At 41.7% G+C, this 21,102-nt stretch overlaps 1 protein-coding gene across 1 annotated transcript in view; it reads right to left on the bottom strand.

The window, feature by feature from the left end:
* The window catches only part of WNT7A (Wnt family member 7A), a 43,403-nt gene extending 35,877 nt beyond the window's left edge, over positions 1–7,526 (bottom strand). Inside the window, exons 1-2 of the mRNA XM_026721405.2 lie at positions 7,105–7,526; positions 4,814–5,040 (exon numbers count right to left, since the gene is read on the bottom strand). Of these exons, the coding sequence (XP_026577190.1) occupies positions 4,814–5,040; positions 7,105–7,175 (298 nt within the window). The 5' untranslated portion in view covers positions 7,176–7,526. The remainder of the gene's footprint in view (positions 1–4,813; positions 5,041–7,104) is intronic.
* Between the last annotated feature and the right edge of the window lie 13,576 nt (positions 7,527–21,102).

Here is a 21,102-nt window from a genome sequence, read left to right as displayed (position 1 = left end):
TATTGGTATTCAGCAGGTTCTGACCAGTTCTGGAGAACCGGTAGCGGAAATTTTGAACAGTTCGGAGAACCAGCAAATATCACCTCTGACACATAAGCCAAAATTCAAATACAGGTAGTTCTCAACTTACAATTATTTATTTAGGGAGCATTCTAAGTTACAATGGTACTGAAAAAAGTGACTCACACCCAGTCTTGCATTTATGGCTCCATTCCCACATGCTCACATGATCAAACTTCAGGGGTTTAGCAGCCGGCATGTATTTATGATAGCATCCTGATGTCATGTGATCACCATTTACAACCTCCCCAGTGATGGGATTTGATTTTTTTTACTACCGGTTCTGTGGGCGTGGCTTGGTGGGCATGGCAGGGGAAGGATACTGTAAAATTTTCAGTCAGAGGTGGTATTTGCCGGTTCTCCAAACTGCTCAAAATTTCTGCTATGGGTTCTCCAGAACTGGTCAGAGCCTGCTGAATACCACCTCTGTCCCCAACTGTTTTCCTACAAGCAATGTGGAAAGCTGGATTTGTTTAAAGGACCATTTAATTCACTTAGCTGCAGTGATTTGCTTTAAAACCATAGCAAAAAATTAGGCACAACTTATGTAACTGCTTGCTTAGCAATTGAGATTCTGATCTCAATTGTGGTTGTACATCATGGACTACCTGTAGCTCTTTTTACTCAATAATACCATTTAGTGCAGGTGAGCAGATTTGCTGCATTAGGAATGAACAAACCATCCTTCAACAACCCTTCATGTTTTAGGCACTTTCCACTGATATCATTGGAAGCTCTTTTAAAATTTGCTGCCAACAAAACTTTTCTTTTTATCTTTAATTATCTGCTAATTAGAGATTATACTTTTCTAGCCTAAGGGGTTAGGGCCCAGATGGATCCCTAAAAGCCATTTATGGTCCCTAAGCAGAAGGTAACTCAAATTTAGTGAAAACTGAACAAATCTGGCAGCTAAAAAGAAGAAACCGCTATGCTAGGAATGAGGTTATGACGAATGTACCGTACATCCACAAAATCCTGGGACAATCTCACCACAAAGCAGGCGAGAGTCTGATGGTAAATTTTTATCATCAGAATCACGGTGATCTTAGGCTAATTTTCAGTTGTATGAATGCTTAAGAAAGATGTAAAAGGGATAAAATTTGGGAATCATTCTGACAGGAACAAAAGATTGGTTCTTATAAAGAATACAAGCCTGTTTATTTGTCTTGAGGTGGTGATGCTTCAGAATTAAATTATTTTTCTCCAAATCTTCAGCATTCACGTGGTTATGCTATATCTTGATAACTTGGAAAGTATTTGCATTTTTCTGTATTTCCAAGTTCTTCAAAGGGTGACAAGGAACTCTCTTTCACTTATAGCAGAGAGTTGGTCAAGTAAGTGATAATGTTCACACTATTCCCAATAGCTTCTAGTTCCTAACAAATAATTTCCACACTATCCCCAGTAGCTTCTAGTTCCTAACAAACTCCAAGCCTTTCACCTTTCACTCTAGCAGTATTTTCTAGGACCCAAATATATATGTTAATCATAAAAAGTAAAATTGTAACATGTACCTATAAGAAGGCAGTCGATCTGAGCTTCTTAATCACCAGACAGATACATGAAGATATTTTTAAAATATTTTAATGAGTGTAACTCTTCTGAAAAATTTTCTCTGCAAAAAACAACAACCAGGAATGCTACGTTTGATGAACCTAGAACTATCTACTTGAAAGATAAAGCACAACTTCAGAACTCAGGAAGATCTTAAACCTCTGTTGCAATTTGGAGTATTCATATATCTATTTAAGATAAACTTCCCAAAGTATTTTTCTTTTTTTAGGCTATCCTTAGTACATGGTTAAGGAACATACACCATTCACAGTACTACACTGACTTTGATGCACATCTAAGTATTGGTGGATTAAGACTAAATGGGTCTGGATCAGGTCTCCCAGCAAATCAAAGCATCGTGCTCAGATGCATCTTAGACACATCTTCTTCTTAGTGCTGCCTTTATATTCTGCCCCTTAGGCTACTATAGGCCTCTATCAATGCTCTTTCTCCCAAATCCTCTTTGAACTTTGACTGGCTTCTTTCCAAGAGTATTTAAATCTGAGAACATATAGATGCAAGCATGTCATCTCTGTTAGAAATAACCACTGTAAATAAAGTATTAAAAGCATCATACGATTACATGTTTGGAATCAGACCCTTAGCATGTCTTCTTCTTGTCAAACGAAAATAACATATAAGAAATCTTTCGGTGTTACAAGCCATGGAATGATTGAATTATGGCTTCATCACATTTAAGATGAAGTCACTGTATAATTATGTTTCTCATATGCTAAATTGATGGGAGGAGGCTAAATTATCAAATAAAGAAAGTCAATGCATCCACCTGATTATTCATGAGCTAGAGAGTGGCTGAAATCATGGAAAGAAAACAAATACACCTCACATCTAAAGAGAAAAGAATGCAGATGCTCTCAAGGAATTCCTTGCCTCAGATGTATTCAACAAGGAGCTTTGCTACACAAAAAATAATCATTAGCAATAGTTGTCATTAATTGCAATGGAAGTACTAAGGAAAAATCTGCCATGTTTTTCAGCTATGATTTTTAAACCCACATTCTTCCCTGAAAAGTAACACTAGCACAAGTACCATCCATACTATCTACTCAGAATCATAAAGTTATAGAATTATTTCTTGCGGGGTCTTCACTATACAGAACTACAACTCAATAGAATACTACTTTTCAGTAAATAAGCTAATAGTAAATGATGCACACATAATCCTCAACTTACAACCATTCGTTTAGTGACTGTTTGAAGTCACAATGATATTCAAAAAAAGTTCATGTACTTATGAAGGCCGCAGCATTCCAGGGTCATGTGATCACATCTGCGACCTTCCCAGCCTGCTTCCAACAAGCAAAGTCAATAGGGAAAACTTGATGGGCTTAATGAGTGTGTAATTAAAATTATAGTGATTCGCTGAAGGTCATAAAATTGGGTGCACCTCACTTAACCACCACCTTGCTTAGCAACAAAAAATATCTGACTTATTGTGGTCATAAGTCAAGGACTACCTGTAGATGCATTTTGGTGGAATTTAAGACTCACTGGCCACAAGTCAATACAGAGAGCAGCACTTCTACAAAGACAGCTACACTAATGTTGAAATATATCCGTTGGTTTTCTAAAGTTAAATTTGCAGTTGTATACGGTACCTTTCAAATACCTTCCTATTTATGCATGGCCACTATATTTCATCCACTTAGGTGGAAACCATGGGAATTGCAGCCTAATAATCAAATATATTCAAAGAATGTCCATTTAAGAAAATTTGTCATGTGTCCCAAACTAATTCAAATTTGTATAGAAAAAGGTGCAGTTACTTTTTGAAAGAGCTTGACTATTTCATACAGAAGGCTATACAGTATAACTACTGGTATTTATTGATGACAAATTACATACAGGTCCTCAAACTTCAATTTTTACCTATACCTGGGGGCCTTCCTGTTTATTCAAATGCAACCTATTGTGAAACTTTCAGAATATCTTTGGCTGAATTGGATGTCAAATAAACATTAACATTTACAAACATAATCATTCCTCATTCAGCATGGAACATCCCTAGTTCTAATTAGTTCCGACTGATGGACCCAGGCTGCTGACATGGTTCCGGAATCAGCCTCACTGAATAAAAGTTCTTGGACACAAGTGGCAGATACCAACTTCAAAGACTTCCAAGTCAAAGAACGAGAATGAATAAACAACCTTTTAGAAAAGAGATATGCATAAGACAGATATATAGGACTGTTCGTAAATTATGTATCAACAATTAAACCACTATATAACAGGCAACTTAATTAAAAATCAATACCATCATCTACCATTTCATTAAAATCTGTTCTGGCTGTCACAAATTAATTAAAGAGTTTTTCTAAAAAATTATCTTGGCTGACCAAGGGTTTCAGATTAATTTCATATATGATATTTACACCATTTTCCCCTCCCCCTTCCTGCATTTTATGATCCTGGAATGCAAATTTGAAGGATGTTTATATGTCTCCCACCAAGACTGTGAAAAGTTCTGCTAAGTTTAATGTGCCAAGTTTACATGGCATTTTCATACAGAGAACTGCTGCATCTTTCAGTATTGTTAGAAACTGGTTGGTGATGTGATTGTAAAACAGGCACTGCTTGAATTTTGTCTCTGATACTTTAATGGCTTTCTATCAAGTGTATCATGGCTACAACATTGACACACACACACACACACACCCCAAAAAAGTGCAAACCTGAGCCAAAAGCATATTAATAGCATCATTACAATCCCAATCATATTTCTTTGGAGATACCAGGGATCAGGGAGATTTATTCCCTTGTCTTAAGAGTGGGGAACCTATAGTCAGTCCTCCAGATGTTGCTCTATTATCATTCTTGACATCCCCTGTCAGACTGGTTAAGTGATAGATATTATGACAGTATCAGCAGTAGTCTAGCAGCATCTGGAGGGCCACACATTGAGAGTTTCAGCTGTAGCCTTAAAGTTTGGACACAACTTATCTGGATTCCAATGAGGCATTGCTGTAGGATGGATTCTTAAAACTTTTTTAAAGTTGGGGGGAAAAAACTTTTTTTTTTTTTATAAAAAGGTAAGCTCGGGAGTGAAGTCACAATGGCAGCTTTTCTAAAGGCCACGACTCCTACTCTTACTTCCCTGAGCAGTTGGACCAGCTCCCTTATTTCCTAATGGGTTTCAGGCTCACCCCGTGCCACAGCTTATAAGGAGGAGGTAACATACCCACTTTCAGCTCTTTTCCAAAGACGGTCCTCTCTCCCAAGGCGGAGCAGTTCCACCGACCATTGCGAAACTGAAATTGACACTCGTTGATTCCCATTTGGGAGCCTTCCCCGATCACGATGATGGCATCGGGTCTGCTCTGACAGATAGCCCTCTGTCTTGGAGCCAAGCCCGGGATTTTGTTGCAGATGATACTGGCTCCCAAAGCCACGACCGAAGAAAGACCCCTAAGAAGAAAAGGAGAGGGAGAGAGAGAGAAAGGGAGAAGAGCGATAATGAATCATCTCATCCGAGTCGGGATCAGTCGATTCTCTAAAAGGCTCTTCTTTGAGGCGCCCCTCGGTACGAACTGGAAGTGGCAGGTTTCTCAACATCAAAAGCCTGCCCGGATGCCGCTTAAGCCCTCCGAGCGGCTCATCTGCCCATCAAGGCTCGACAGCCGCTTATTCCGCCGGTTGTCTGGAGAGCGAGCTTTCAGCAAGCCCAAGGGTGGGGAAAGGGCGGGGGGATTTCTAACCACCCCCACACTCCCACCCTCGCAGAAATAGGTAAGGGGCACTGAACCGGCCAGCCCGCCCTTCCCCCTTTGTTCCCCGGCGCCCTCAGTTAAACAAGCGCTCCTAAAACCGCCCGGCACATACTCGAGCAGGGCTAGAAGCATCATTTTTGCTCCACCAGCCCCGCGCTGCTCGTCCGCTGTCCCTCCGGACTCCGACGCTGGAAAAAAAAGGAGCTGGGTCAATTTAACAGGGAGGAGAGCCTCGCCTCCCTTCTCTCTCCCAATCTCCTCGTGCCGTGTGTGTGTGTGTGTGTGTGTGTGTGCGTGCGTGTGTGTGTGTGTGTGTGTGTGTAATGCTGGGGGTGGGGGTGCTCTCTTATCCCAGACTTCCCCAACCGGGGCCCTCCAGATGCAACGAATCGCGACTGGGAATTGGGGGGGGGTGGGGGGGAGAGAATGGGTAGTCCAGAGTAGTTGAAAGACGCTAGTGGGAAGACGGAGGCTTACAGGTTTGGGTCTGTGAGAAAGGGAGAGGAAGAGAGAGGGTGCCATGGCGCGACCATCCTCCTGGCCTCCCTTTCCATTTAAGACAACTAGCAACCTGTCCAAGCATAGAATGTGTGTGTGTGGAGGGTTGGTTGTTGTTGTTTGTTTTTTGCTAAAGATCTTTCTTCTAACCCCCTTCCAAACATAGGAATTCCCCAGCCTTCTCCCTGCCTCGAAAATACATAACGCCCCCCCCGCGCCGCCGCCCCGGGAGCACTAGGCCTCCCCCCACGCACCTGGCAGTCCCACCTCACGAAGTCGGCGCAAGCGGGCCGAGTGGGCGCCCCTTGGCGGGCTCGCTTTCCCAAGCGGACTTGTTCCGACGGTCCCAAAGGAGAGGGGAGGCTCTACCCTTAACCCTGGCCGTTGAACTCTTTCGGCGGGGCGAATTTCTTTTCAACGGCGGGTTCTTTGAACGGGAAGAAGAACGCAAGTAACCTGGGCGCGGCGAAGTTACAAACCGGGAGCCTCTGAAATGACAGGGAGCTGGTTACAGGTATAACCAGGTTACTTTTAGGCACGCGGTTGGAACCGCGCTGAGGTGGAACTGCTACCGCCGCCGGTGGCAAAAAAGAAATAGAAAAAAGAATCAAACTCGGGCCGAGATCCCACCAAAAAAAAAAAAAAAAACAGTCAGCTCCCCCGGAGAAGTGCGGAATGAGCCCAAGGAAATCTGCGCAGGTTTCTAGAGCTGAGCGCGATCTTCGCGCAGAAATCGTTCGGCTCTGGGATGCGGGGTCAGTTCTGAAACTTAGTCGCGGCGCGTGAGACAACGCGGGGTCGGTGGCAGAGCCACAACCCGCTTCCTTTTTCGGGGTACCAAAAGCGGGACTCGGTCCAGCCCTCCTCAGCCTCCCCCTCTCCACCATTCGCCAGGCGATGACCCCGAGAAAGGCTAGAGGAGGACCAAGGACCTGCGGATCCTGCCCTTAAATCGCCTGTTTTCCCTGCCTGGCGCTCATTGCCATTCCGGTCATGGCTTTCGTCTGGCCAGGCGAGGACTTTCGCCTTTCCTCAGAGCTGACGCACATTTTGAATTTTGCCGGGGACGAGAGCAGCAAAAAGAGTCGCTTCGCCCTGGAGCGAGCGAGCGAGACGGGGAGAGAACCCTTTCAGACTTCCCCCGAGTTATAAATGCTAGCACAGGTCTGGACAGGTTGAGTCACCGCAGCGTGTTTGCCTTTTAAAAAAATGGGGAGTGGGGAGGGAGAGAGGGAGAGAGAGAGAGAGAGAGAGAGAGACTTACCCTATTTTGATATAGACAATCCCTAGACTCATAAAGATGTGGAATATCCAGCGCCTGGTTTTCCTGTTCATATTCCTCGGTCGTCGTTGGCTTTCAGATCCACATGCGAAAGTTATGTCTTTTTCCTTTCCTTTTTTTTTTTTCCTTTTTAAAGTGTATTTAAAATAACAATGATAATGATAATAACGCCTGCCCCCCTGCACGCCCTCTGCGCCCTGGTGGGTTTCTCGGTGCCTCAGACAGTGCAACGCCTGGTCAAAGTAGCTCAGACAAAACAGTCCAGCCCTCCTGCGCTCGGAGGAGCCACCCGGAGCGAGCGGTGTGTGTTTGTAAATCCCAAGAGGCGATCACCATCGCCCTCCACTGGGTCTCGCTTCGCTCCCTCTCGATTCCGGATTTGTATGCCTGTCACACGTAGCCCTGGAAAGCTCGCGCGCGCTGGGGGTGGGGGTGGGTGGGGGGCGGGTAAGGATGTAAAGGACTCCCGGCTCCTCTCCCTTTGGCGGCGGCGGCGGCGGCGGCGGCAACTCCCGAGAGACTTTCCCCCGCAGGTTCAGCGTTAGTGTCTCGACCGCTTTTCTCTCTCCTTCAGCATTACTGGGGCGTGTTCTCCAAAGGAGGGAGTAGTCCAGCCCGGGTGGGGTGGCGGGTGGGAAGGGGAAGAAGTGAATGGTTTTGGGGTGGGGGGCGAGGGTGGAAAGCGAGCGAAAGAACCGCGCTCCCATCACCTGTTCGCCGCCGCCTCCTCCCGCCTGGCCCCCCAAAGCCATAATAACAACACCCGATCCTGGGAGTCGTGGCCAAACGGGGGCCTCTTTCTCTCATTCTCGGACTTTCTGCAGAAAAGAAGGGCTTTCCTGAGACAATTCTCCCTCAAGACGGGATCCCGTCCTGGTCGGTTCTGCCTTCCTCGCCCCGCAACTGGAGCCGGCCTTGACCTCCAGCTGCCTCCTCTAAGCGAGACCCACTTTTGCTTGGCTTCTGGTTCTGACGGGGAGCTTCCCTTTATCCAGTTCCACTCTCTTCTGCCGGTTCAGGTTGGCGTCTCTCCCTCCTCCCTCCATCGCTCTCTCTCTCTCTCTCTTTTCTCTTTTCTCTCCCTTTCTCTTTTCTCTCTCCCTTCTCTTTCTCTTTCTCTCTCTTTTCTCTCTCTCTCTTTTCTCTCTTTCTCTCTCTCTCTCTTCTCTTTTCTCTCCCTTTCTCTCTCTCTTCTTCTCTCTCTTTCTCTCTCTTTTCTCCCTCTTTCTCTCTCTTCTCTCTCCCTTTTCTCTCTTTCTCTCTCTCTCTTTCTCTCTTCCTCTCTCTCTCTCTCTCTCTTCTCTCTCTCTCCTTTCTCTCTTTCTCTCTCTCTCTTTCCTCTCTCTTCCTCGCTCTTCTCTCTCTCTTTTTCTCTCTCTCTTTTCTCTCTCCTTTCTCTCTCTTTTCTCTCTTTCTCTCTCTCTTCTCTCTTTTCTCTCTCTTTCTCTTCTCTCTTTCTCTCTCTCTCTCTTTCTCTCTCTCTTTCTCTCTCTTTTCTCTCTCTCTCTTTCCTCTCTCTTCTCTCTTTCTCTCTTTCTTTTCTCTCTCTTTCTCTTTCTCTCTCTTTTCTCTCTCTCTTTCTCTCTCTTTTCTCCCCCCCTCTCTCTTTCTCTCTATCCCGTTTCTGAACTGTCCCAAAAGCCGGCCTTGGGGAGGTGGAGGGGAGAGGAGCGCGCCTCCCCCTGGCGGTGGACGCGCGGCTTCTACCTGCCTAGGAGCGCGCGCGCCCTGCAATTTGGAGGGGGGTGGGCAGGGAAACCTTCTGCGCGCGAAGCACCCGGAAGCAAGTTTGCAGGGGTTCCCCTTGGATGGCTGAAGCCTGTGCCAGGCTTGGCAGCACCTATATCTTTGCTTTGCTTCGGGTTCACCCCATACACACACCCGCAATATACTGCACATAGCATCTCCTAAGTAAAGGGCGGGGAGCGGCAGGGGGTTGGGGGGGGAGGTGGCATCCGCGGCAGCGCCTCGAAATGCAACCTAGGAAGTTGAAGTCAGTTTTGTTCAGCGCTGTTGCTACCGAAAGCCTGACTCTCGGAACACTTTATCTGCGGCTGCTGCCAGACCCTCGCACAGCAGCTCCCAAAGAAAAAGACCTTCACTGCCTCCCTGTTTTTGCCTATGTAACTCTCGGCCAAGTGCCCTTTGACTGATGGATTTCGACCTCCGTCCCTCCATCCCCGCGCTCACAACTGCAGTCAGTCCGGTACCCCGCGCGGGGTTCTTTGTGGCCCAGCCCAAAAAGCTGCCGTGGGCCAGGTGCCACGCAGGTGCGGATCGTGGCGCTGCTGCCGGAGCCTGTCGATTTCCCCCCGGCGCCTCCCCCTTCCCAGCCGGGAGAAGCGCCGGAGAAGGGAGTAAGACCTAAGATGTCTCCGGACGCACCTTTAAGCTTGGTGTCGCCAAGGCTGCCAGCCCCAGAGTCCTATTAACTTTGGGGCCCTTCCTTCTTGGCTCGGCCGGGGTGGGCTGGGCTCCCTGCCTTCTGGTCTTAAGCGACGGAGCCGCCACCCCCTTTTCCTCTGCCTGCCCGCCCTGCGCTCCGGGGAGACCGCGCGGCTACCGGCGTCGTTGAGCCGGGCTGTTTTTGTATGACGCTAACCGCGGGATGTGGGCGCGCTGCTCCGGGGATGTTTCCATTCGGAGGCCGATCCCTTATCTCACACACAGAAGGCAGGATTTGACCACATGAGAACAACCGGGCGGGGTGCGGTGATTAAATGGTTTTGAAGGGTGTGGGAGAGAACAGAAATAGACTCGGTCCACGAGTGCTGCTCTTGCCTCAGGTGAACCAAACAGGTGATCCAGAATGAAACTTTCGGCGGGTTGGACAGAGTTAGGACAAGAGCAGCAAAACTGGCGAATGCTTCTAATTCCATTCTACTTTCGAAGACGAGCTGTTACAACTGCAGAAGTCCGCGTCCCAAAACAGGCGTGTAGAAGCGGCAGGTCCTCCGTTCCCATCTTCTCCGCCGGTGGGGCGGGGAAAGTGGGGCTCTTTTCTGGCTTAGAACCCCTTGCCTTACATAGAGAGCTCATCCTGGTGGCCGAAACTTTGCCGGTGACTGACTGACGCTTTAAGTCTCTGTAAATCGCTAGTGTTATAAAGTGCTCAAGAACTTATTCTCTCCTTGCCTGCTTGTAGCCACCTTTATTTATTTCAGCCTACCCTGTTAATAAAGCGAAGACATCCCATTTTGGTAGTATGCGGGAGACGGGGGACTCCTTTGCCTTCAAACCAGTTGTCAAACTTTTTGTTTAACATCACACTGAAAATAAAATAAGCCCCCCCCCCCAAAGACCCTTTCAAAGAGTTTAGACGGAGAAGTGATCTCTTTGTTTTGTTTTTGTAAATACGCCATCTAGTGGAATTAAAGTTGAATCAGTGAGATGACCTTTGATAAAGGTGCATTAAAAGCAAATTTGATGTGGCCCCTTTATTGAACAGTTGGAACGTGAACTCTGTGCAACGTTGTTCTTTTATCAGTTAATATTATTTAATTAATAAAAACCTGATTATTTCTTTGGTTCGTTTTGTATTCCCCCCAAATATGAAACTACACTAAGATTGTAGATTCACCCATGCCAAGGTATTCGGAATAAGAAGAGAAATATTCATAATGCAAGGGCAAAGCGTTTAAATATAAGACTGGGGAAAATTGGAATGAAGATGATGCTACAAACCTATTAAAATAATACTTTAAAATTGTCTGAAGTGTTGTGAAAGGAAATAGAAGACAATGAGAACTAACAGCAGAATAGATGGATTCAGTTATAGTAGGGATGAGAGCATCATTGGAAAACCTGAAGCTGAGGGGAAGATGAAGAAAATCTGTGTGATTGTTAAGAATTAACACCAACTTGATCATTCAATCAACCATTCAAATACGCTTATCTCATAAGTAAAAATGAGCATAGGGGCTCCTCTGATCCTTTATATGCTGAAAGCTGCCTTGAGAAACCAGCAGACTTGTTGCCTCTAAGCCTGCGTTGTCTGGAATAACTAAAAAAAAAGGCATGCAAAGTTTCAGGGGGGACTTTTTTCCAAGTATATACAATACAACCTCATTTCAAGGGGACTTTTACCAGATACATGGCCTGTTGATCATGCCCAAAGACTTAACATTAAAATATTGAATACCAAGTTGGGTGTGCCTAAAATCATACTCTAGAACTCATTATTAGAAATAATGGGGGGGAAACCAGTCTCCATCAGTAACCACCAGTAACCAAATTGGGTAAAGCCCATTGGATGTGACCAAAGCTAAGTAATATTAAGTCCCACTACTACTCATAGAAACTTGCTTTACTCACTCATTGGGATTTACTAGAGGTCCATTGTGTCTTTAGTGTACTTATTTACTGTAGTGTAACATTTGCAGGCAAAAGTATTTTAAAATCTAGTTAATAATGAGAAGATAGTTCTCCAAGAACTCTGAAAGAAATAAAGTGTACTATCAGCAGTATTAGCAGCTTATTTTGTAAGGGTTTTTTTTTTACAAAAAAGGAGATATGTTGCAAGGACAGGAATATTTCTTGCATATATGCATGGTCACCAGAGGCTTCTCCCAGACTGACTTTCCATCTCTTTATTTAGCAGCAATAATCTTCTCCTGAACAAAGATAGCCAGCCAAAGCTACACCCAAAAGTCATTTATCATTTGTTTCCACATTTGTATCCCTATTGTTAATTCTCTATCAGGGTTGCCTTTGAGGTGAGGCTATGTAACCATTTAATGTGCTACAAGGTCAGGATGATATGCTTAGATTGAGTTGGGAGACACTTCAGCCTTAATAAATTGCAACTCAAATCCCAAAAAAGTAGCTAACAAAATAGTTTGTTCCCCTCTTTTAGCAAGGATTCTTCGCTGCTTTTAGTGTAAAGATGCAAATCCTTTGATCGTACCAAACAAGGAAATTTGCGCAATGACTTCCCAGAGAATGACTGGCGCTGGGCAGAGTTACTAATGTCTTATTTTTCATATGCATGAAGAGTGATTCAAGCAATAATAACAACATGAACCAGCCAACCCACCCACTCCTAAAAAAGAAAACGAAAAATCCTTCAGGAGCACTGGCCTCTTGCAGTTTGAATTCAAGAGAGAATGTTTATAAAACCCCATTCTGTAACTAGATCCTAGGCATACCTCCCATCAATGGCCTTCCCTTTTATCAAGCTAATCATAGCAGTTCTGTTTTGTTGTCAAAACACCTCCTTAAGGTTGAAAGCCTCTTTTTTTTCAGTGGCAGGATTTGGGAGGCTATCACCAATGTTGCTGGATGTTTGAACTATCTTCTCTCTCTCTTTTTCATCCATCTGAAAAAGAATAATCAACACAATTATTGGATTACATGCCTGCACAATTCTTGTATCCAAACTCAGACAATGTAGATCATGGCCTGTTATACACCAAACAAGCATTCCAGAGAATTGTTGACATTTTAAAAATGATATCAGAAATGGTATCTTCTGGGGAAAGGGCCAGAGCTCTGTTTGTTCTTATCCCAAGACTGGAAGTGAACATCTTAAACTAGAGAGCAGCCTGAAATCCAAATATTATTTCAAACCAGACTTCTGAAGTCATCTCAGGTAGGTACTTCCAGTTCCAAGCTAATTATGTGTTGCTCTAAGTCTCTGGAATGACTTTGAGCTTTGGAGAAGTTGGATTACTGCCTAGGAGGGAGAGATGCAGGCACTTCTGCTGACCAAGTGCCAAGAGAAGAAATATGAATAGAAGCTTTGGCTTTCATATGTACATGAAGTATGGACTTCTTCATGGACTTGGCTTGAATAAACACATATTCAGACATGCAATTCAGTCCTACATATGAATGCACAGAAGGAGAATACAGAGGAATGCAATAGAAATTGATATTGTCTAAACCTAGAAGTTGTGAATTATGCAAATCCGATTATTCAGCAGAGTTTCTGTTCAAGTCAGGTCTTGCCATATTGATTTTTATTTTGGTTGACTTTTCCTGCAAGTGTGTTTTCAATTCAGAATTTTGCATTACAAATTTTACCAAGAGTTGGAATCCACAGACATATTGAACTTGCTTAAGCAAGCAAAAGAATAAATTAATTCAAATGCCAACAAATTAATGATTCAAGAGAGATTCAAATTAATGATTCAAAAAATTCATCATCTTTTAATTGTTATATTGACTCTTTTAATTTTTTTGAAAATGGCAACATTGAAATACACATAATCTTTTTTCATTGAATGTTGATACTTACTTCAGCTAATTTGTATTTTGTCACAGTAAATGCACATCACAGATGAATAAACAAGAATCAAACAAGAAGGTATATGACTATAATAGGAGAATTGAAAAAAAATCGTGATAAGTTACACAAAAGACCAGAGCTTTTAGAACTGTGCATGGAGATTATTATAGAGGGAATATAGCGAGAATGAAGTACAAAGAACTATGTAGAAGAATTGGAAGATATGGAAAATGCCCTGTGACCCAAATATTTTGAACAACCATTCCCAGCTTCTTGTTTCTCAATTAGTCAATGGCCCCTTCCTCTCTCCCTCCTTCCACCACACATTGATAGACTCATTGAACTTCTAGATTCCACATAGGAGGGAATATCCAGGTCTTCAAAGGTTTATGAAATGCCAGCAGTGTGGAGAGGGGTCAAGTGAATTTCAAGGGCAATAATGTTCCAAAGGTCAGGTAATGCAATGGAGAAGACATGCTTCCTGGGTCCCACCAGATAGCTCCATTTAATGGAAACCAGAGTTTGTCTACCCCGCAAAATCTAGCAGGGTGGGCAAAGAGATAGAGATGGTCTCAGAAATAACTTGGCTCTGTACCATTAAGGGCATTCTAGATGATAATCAAAACCTTCAGTTGCATCCAGAAGTGAACTGGGAGCCTGTGAGGCTCACGGAGCAAGGGCATACTGAGGTGTTCCTGTAACTGCCAATGTTGCAGCTTCCAAGTGGTTTTCAAGCATGCTGTAGTAATCCACATGGCAGGTGACCAAGACATGAACATGATCATGAACAATGTCTCCCACTCTAGGAAAGGGTACAATTGGTGTTCAAGACAAATTTCTGCAAAGGCCTTCCTTGACATGGCTGCACCTGTGCCTTAAACAGGATCCCTGAGTCAAGGAAGATTTCCAAATTGTACACCAACTCTATCTGGGCCACTGTGACACCACTGAGAACTAAGGACTCTAATGACTTACAGCATCTTCTAATATCTTCCAGCCAATATTGAAGCAACATAACCTCTGTTCTCATTACTCTTATATTAATACAATGAGAGTGTTAGATGGATCTAGAAAATGTATAATTTATTAATAGAGATCCTTCTTGTAAGTCTTACAAAGCTTACAATTTCCAATATTTTGTTAAACAACAGGCTGGACACGCAGTCAAAAAAGTCAAATCTGGAAAATCCACATATTTTGAAAGCAACAGTGAAAGATATCTCCTAATTTAACAATATGACTCAGAAGAGGATTGATCAGAATAATAATTTATCCCATGGGGGTGGGGAATAATAGTTAATGGGAAAAATGACAATGAGTAGTAATTGAAGGGCAAGATGAAGTCAAGGGGTGTATAGTGGAGTCATAACATTAAGGGGGATCATCACTTAGTTGTCAAGTTCAGCCACAATAATTTTCCATCCGTCAAATTATATCTACTCTGTCTCTGTGTGTTTTATTGGCATCTTCTTACTTATTTGTTGAGTATGGGATAATATATGCCAAAGGAGCATCTATCTTTTATGGCAATGTTTTAAATTCACTAATGAAAATATTGATATAAATTTCTCTAGACTCTGATCCTAGTGCAATTTCTTTTGTTTGATAAAGTGGAATCAATGATGTTATTCCTTTTTGGTCTTATTATAACTTCTTGTACTGCACAGGGGGAGACATTTTAGTTGGCGCAATCCATCCCTTCTGCCTTCCATTTCAACAAAAGATGATCTGCATACAACCACAATTATAATTACAAAAAATATATTTGCTTCATCTCCATACCTCAGTATTTATCAGGATGTATTCTGTTCCATCTATAGATCCAGAGCTGGTATATGTGGCCTGCATAAATATGCACAAATACCAGAGGGAAGCAAACTTGGTCACTTGAATGGCCGATTTTATTGGGCATGACACTGTGCCTCAACACGATTGTCCTATAATTGTTAAAGAAGCAATAGCAATTTTCATTTTTGCTTCTGTTAAAGTTAAATGCCAGTTAATAGCGCTTAGAACAATAATAACCCAAGTATCTTGGAAACTATATTTTGTTTAGCTAAATATTTTAATTCTTCCCTTGAGCCCGCTTTCTCATTTCTGTGGTTAGCATTGTCCACGGAAGAGTCAGATTCCAAGGAAATGCCTCATATTTAGGCTTTCTACCTTTTTCTCAGTTTTTAAAAGTTGCAAAAGATCCTTATACTTCAAGATTTCTCAGGGACACATGTCATGTGCAACATGGTTCATCTTAAAAGAATACCAGACTTTAGCTTTGGGGCCACAGGGTTTTTTCCTCATGTGGTATAGCAACGAAAAGGAACTATCTTCAGGACCAGGAAATAAATATAGGGCTATAAAAAAGATGAAATGTTATTTAAAGTAATTCAGTACATAGATTTATTTTAAAAAGAAAGTTAAGTTCAATTTCTGAATGTAAAATAAAATCCTTCTCTTACACACATAATATTTTTGCAGGTTTTTTTTAATTGCATAGGACTATTTTTTATGTGCTGATATCATCCACACAGAAAACAAATTAAAATGGCTGACCTTTGATCTCATTTCCTTTTCAAGTTATTTCTGTCTTATTGTACAAGGATAGCAACATTTTCCTGCAGAATCAGCCCATCACTACCCAATATAATCAACATGGATATACGTACAGTAGATATAGAAAGTCTACACACCCCTGTTAAAATGCCAGGTTTTTGAGATGTAAAAAAATCAGACCAATAACTTCAGAATTTTTTCCACCTTTAATATAATATGTAACCTGTACAATTCAGTTAAAAAACAAGCTAAAAATTTTTTTGGTGGGGGAGTGGGGGAATAAAAAAAAATACAGTAACATGGTTGCATAAGTGTGCACACCTTTAAACTAATACTTTGCTGAAGCATGTTTTGATTTTATGACCGCATCCAGTCTTTCAGGGTAGCAGCCTATCAGCATTGCAAATCTTGCCTTGGGAGTCTGTGCCCACACTTCTCTGAAAAAGTGCTTCAAATTTGTTTGTTTGTCAAACATGTACAAGATAACAAGTATAGGCATGAACGTAAACATGAACAAAGAAAGTAAATACAGATAAATGGGGAGACAGTAAGACAGGGATGGTAGGCACGCTGGTGTGCTTATGCACAGCCCCTTTAAGGACCTCTTAAAGACCTCTTAAATCCATCAGATTGTGAGGGCATCTCCTATGCACAGCCCTCTTCAGGTCACCCCACAAATTTTCAGTTGGTCAAATGGTCAGCGGTTCTGACTGGGCGCATTCCAAAACTTTGATCTTCTTCTGGTGAAGCCATTCATTTGTGGATTTGAAGGTATGCTTTGGGTCATTGTCTTATTGAAAACTGAAATTCCTTATCATCTTCAGAAGTTGGGCAGAGGCCTGAAGGTTTTCTGCTAAAATTTAGTGATATTGGGAACTGTTCATAATTTTCTCCCCCTTGACTAAAGCCCCAGTTCTGGCTGAAGCCAAGCAGCCCCAAAGCATAACACTGCCACCATTATGCTTCACTGTGAGCATAGTGTACTTTTGATGATGTGCAGTGTTACATTTATGCCAAACATATTTTTTGGAATTATGGCCAAAAAGTTCAACTTGGTCTCATTAGACCAAAGCACATTTTCCCATGTGCTTTTGTTAGGCTTGATGTAGGTTTTTGCAAAATGTAGCCAGGTTGGAATGCTTTTCTTTGTAAGAAAAGGCTTGTCTTGCAGCCTTACTCTACAACCCAGACATATGAAGAATATGGAAGATTGTCATATGTCACAATCAATACTGGCCAGAAATTCCTGCAGCTCCTTTAATGTTGCTGTAGGCCTCTTGGTTGCCTCTCAAGTTTTATTCTTGTTTTTTCATCAAGTTTGGAGGGACATCCAGTTCTTGGTAATATCACTGTTGCCATTATTTTTCCAGTTGTTGATGACTATCTTTACAGCATTCCATGGTGTATCTAATGCCTTGGAAAAAATTTGTAAGCCTCATTGATACCTTCCAATAATGAGATCATTTTGATGCTTTGTAAACTATTTGCAGATCATGGCTTTTACTATACAGGGCAAGTGAGTAAATATCAGAAACATTCTACAAAGAAGAGCTGAACTTGATATGGGCCTGATTAGTATCACTATAATTGATGGCAAGTGTGTACTAATGTCAATTAAAATGTGATTGGTTAATTTTGCACACAGCCACATTCCTAGTTATGAGAGTGTGTGCATACTTATACAGCCATGTATGTTTTTACTGTTATTTTTCCCCTTAAAAAATTTCAGTTTGTTTTTCAATTGAATTGTAGAGTTTATATGTTATACTTTTACATAGACTATAAGTTAGCATAAGAATGTCTGTTATATAAAGAGTACTGTGGGTATTTTTTTTGTATAATTAAACATTGGCCATGTAAGATAATTGAGAATCTTGCTTTAATAGATGGCAGCTTTGCTGATTCATCAAAGTATGTCTTTTGAAATTCTGGACAAAACTGTTAAACTAATGTTTGTTTATGTCAAGGGTTACTTGTGTGCTGAGATTTAGTTTGCATCTGTTTTTTGAAAAGGCCTATTTCCAAACAATAATTTAGAAGAAAATGAAAGGAAAGCATCATACCTATCATTGTGAACACTGCCAGCCTAATGCCATTTTTTTTTTAAAAAAAGCAAAAGCCAAGTACTAACATGCCCCTTTGTGGTTCAGAAAATGTTCACATTTCAAGACAACAAGAAAGGTTCACCAGTTATCAGTATCCCAAGATGTCATACCTTGAATCAGGTCTTTCGTATATCTGATGATCACTTGGATAAGATCTTTTTCCACAGCGGCCATTTTCAAGAAGGCAATATCTTTTAAACATTATGGATGCAATTGCCATTGCTGGCTGCTCTTATTGTTCTGGGTCAATTTTCAAGGGAGGATCAGGAAGAAGTTTCTCAAAATAAACTATTTGAATAATTAATTTTAAAGCATTATTAAACCATAAAGAAGGGTTTAAAACAAGTGGTATACCAGCTGCTGCTGACTAAACTTCTAGTACCTCAGGCAGCATGGTTAATGGTGAAGGATTCTGTGCGGGATAATTCAGCAACATGTAGAAGATCACAAGTGTTCCACCTTGTTGCAGTATCACAAATAATACCTAGAGTTTTGATTTGTACTGTAAAGGAATCAGAGCTCATAGTTCCATATACCATACTGTGAGACACCATGAGGCAACATTATAGAGCAGTGTTTTGCAACCTTGCAAAACTTTAAGTTGTGTGGACCAATTCCCACAATTCATATCACCTGAGGATTTCTGGGAGTTGAAGTCCATACAGTTTAAAGTTATCAAAGTTGAGAAACACTAATGTCATAGTAGCAACCAGCCTAAACTAGAATTGTCCCAAGGCCTATCCTGTATTCCATTACTAGACGATGCTGTGGGAGCACCACTTTTAAAGCAAGATTCAACTCTCAAGCCAATTCACTTAAGATTAAGAGAGGGAGAAGATATAGTCTTCCCTTCAAGCAGCAAAATGTCTTCCACCAGCCTTGGCCCTTATATTTGCAACATTTTATAGACATACTGTATTATACATGCACGTATACCATTACACGGTGTCAAGGAATGGAAGTACTAAAAGAATGAAAACAAAATATTGTGGAAAAGAATGTTTTTTTTTTTAAGTATAAAAGTGTGTCTTAAATCTATATCAGATTGTTCCAGAAGGATACCTTCGTGGATGACATCTAAAGCCCCTGGAAGCCTTCCGAAGACCCAACAAATTTATAATATCATATTTTTCCCCTTCCATTCAATTGTTTTCATTCTCTTTGATTGCCTGTACAAGTCTTTGCATTTTTTCTTACAAGATGTTTTGGAAATGGTTTGCCATTAACTCCTTTCTATGACTTGGGATAAGCCTGGCTCAAAGTGACCCAGCTGCCTTTGTTCCTAAGGTGGGACTAGAACTCACAGACTCTCAGTTTGTAACCTGGTGCCTTAACCACACCACCAAACTGGCTCTCATCTTCTTCTCTAGTTCCCAGCATAAATGAAATAATTAGTAACAGGCTTGAAACTGGGTGAAAACAAATAATATGCTTTCTATTCCATGTAGAACAGGGCTGTCAACCTCATGTCATCACATGACGTATCGGGACATTCCCCCCCCTTCACTAAACTGGGTGAGGGCGGAGCCAGCATATGACGCATCCAGCCCACAGAACGCAAATTTGACAACCCTGATGTAGAATATTGAAGATAAGCCAGAAAGTATTATGCATAACACTTTTTTTAAAAAAAAAGGATAGAATCATGTTTCCAATAGGCATTTAGTATATTTCTGTCTATTTTATGTTTCTTTTGAAAATTCCCTCTCCAAAAAGAAGCCAAATATTTTAAATTTTCCTAGGGTTCCAGGCCATTTGCTTACAAACTTGCCTCCTCCTGGTTTTTGAAAGTTTCAACTTAAGACACAGTTGGATTCAGAAAACTGAAATGCATTCCAAGTGGTCTATGTTAGATTTCCCCTGAAATATTTTCAGTGGAAACTGAAAAGAGAGAAGATTTTTATCTTATTTAAAACCACACACATTCAGGAAGTTCAACTGCCATGCTTTGCCAAAAATTAAATTATTATAAAATTTTATTTCCTGCCACTGTAACAGGTGTTCCTCTTTTCATTTATTTTCTGTATAAGGTGCTAAAATTATTTTCACTTATTTCCTGATTACTCCTAAAAGATTTGTTTCACAGCTTGGTTTTAAATGCTCTTTCATCAATATCTAAGGTATATTTTATTTCAGTTGTCTAACTGTACTGGGTAGTTAACAGAATATGCTTTTTACCTTGGAAGGGCAGTTATCATTGCACATCCACCCATAAAAGTTTTTCCTTAGGATAATGGATGTTTTAATGATTCATCTTGTGGACCTTGCCCTTCCTTATTTGCACAAAATATCCTACACCCTGTAATAATTTCTGGGTAAGACTCAAGCCATACATGCAAATCTTTTTTGGACACAGAGACAAGAAAAGGTTAAGTTGAAGGTTGGGCCTCCCTTAGGTCCATCAACCCCTCTTTGGTGTCTAGGTCACTTCAAGAGCTGCTAATAGGATGTTATTAGATCACCGGGTATTTTCAGGAACTAAGCCAGTGGTCAGCAGAAGGCAGAATTTATTGTTGGCCCACAGAGGAAGGCCAGGGGAAAATAGTACTGCTGTTGTGCTGGAAAATTTCACTGTTTCTGTTTCTAGTGGAAAACAGTTATCACTAACACATCCTGACATGTAATTTGCCTCATTTATTATTGTCTAGCACTGACTTAGAAATGCACAATAAGCACTAAAGTAGGTACGGGGATTGTAGTTCTTTAAGGAAACATTACATAACCAAGAACTTCTCCTTACACAAACTGAACTATATCAAATTGAGCTAGATAAAATATAATTCAGATTTTCCCTAAGCAGCAGAGAATCTGTAATGAAGGTGACTGTCGGAGGAGCGAGACCGCGTGGTAGACCTAAACAACGCTGAGAATGACTAAATACAACAATGATCGTGATAAAAATGTATGGACTTGTGTTCTATTCCAGTTCCATAACAGAGCATTACATAAAGGGAAAAATACCACAGATTGAAATGTTTAACATATTGAGTAGGTCTGCAAGCTTTGTAATGCAAGCTTTTATATTTTTATTTGAAAAAGTCTCACTAAATTACATTTATTAGAATTTATTCTCTGGAGAGGTAAGTTGGTATCATC

The sequence above is a fragment of the Pseudonaja textilis genome, chromosome 2, assembly GCF_049901715.1.
Source record: "Pseudonaja textilis isolate UNSWEBS1 chromosome 2, rPseTex1.2, whole genome shotgun sequence".
Lineage (NCBI taxonomy): Eukaryota > Metazoa > Chordata > Lepidosauria > Squamata > Elapidae > Pseudonaja > Pseudonaja textilis.
Note: the sequence above shows the minus strand (reverse complement) of the source record. Positions and strands in the feature narration are given on the sequence as shown.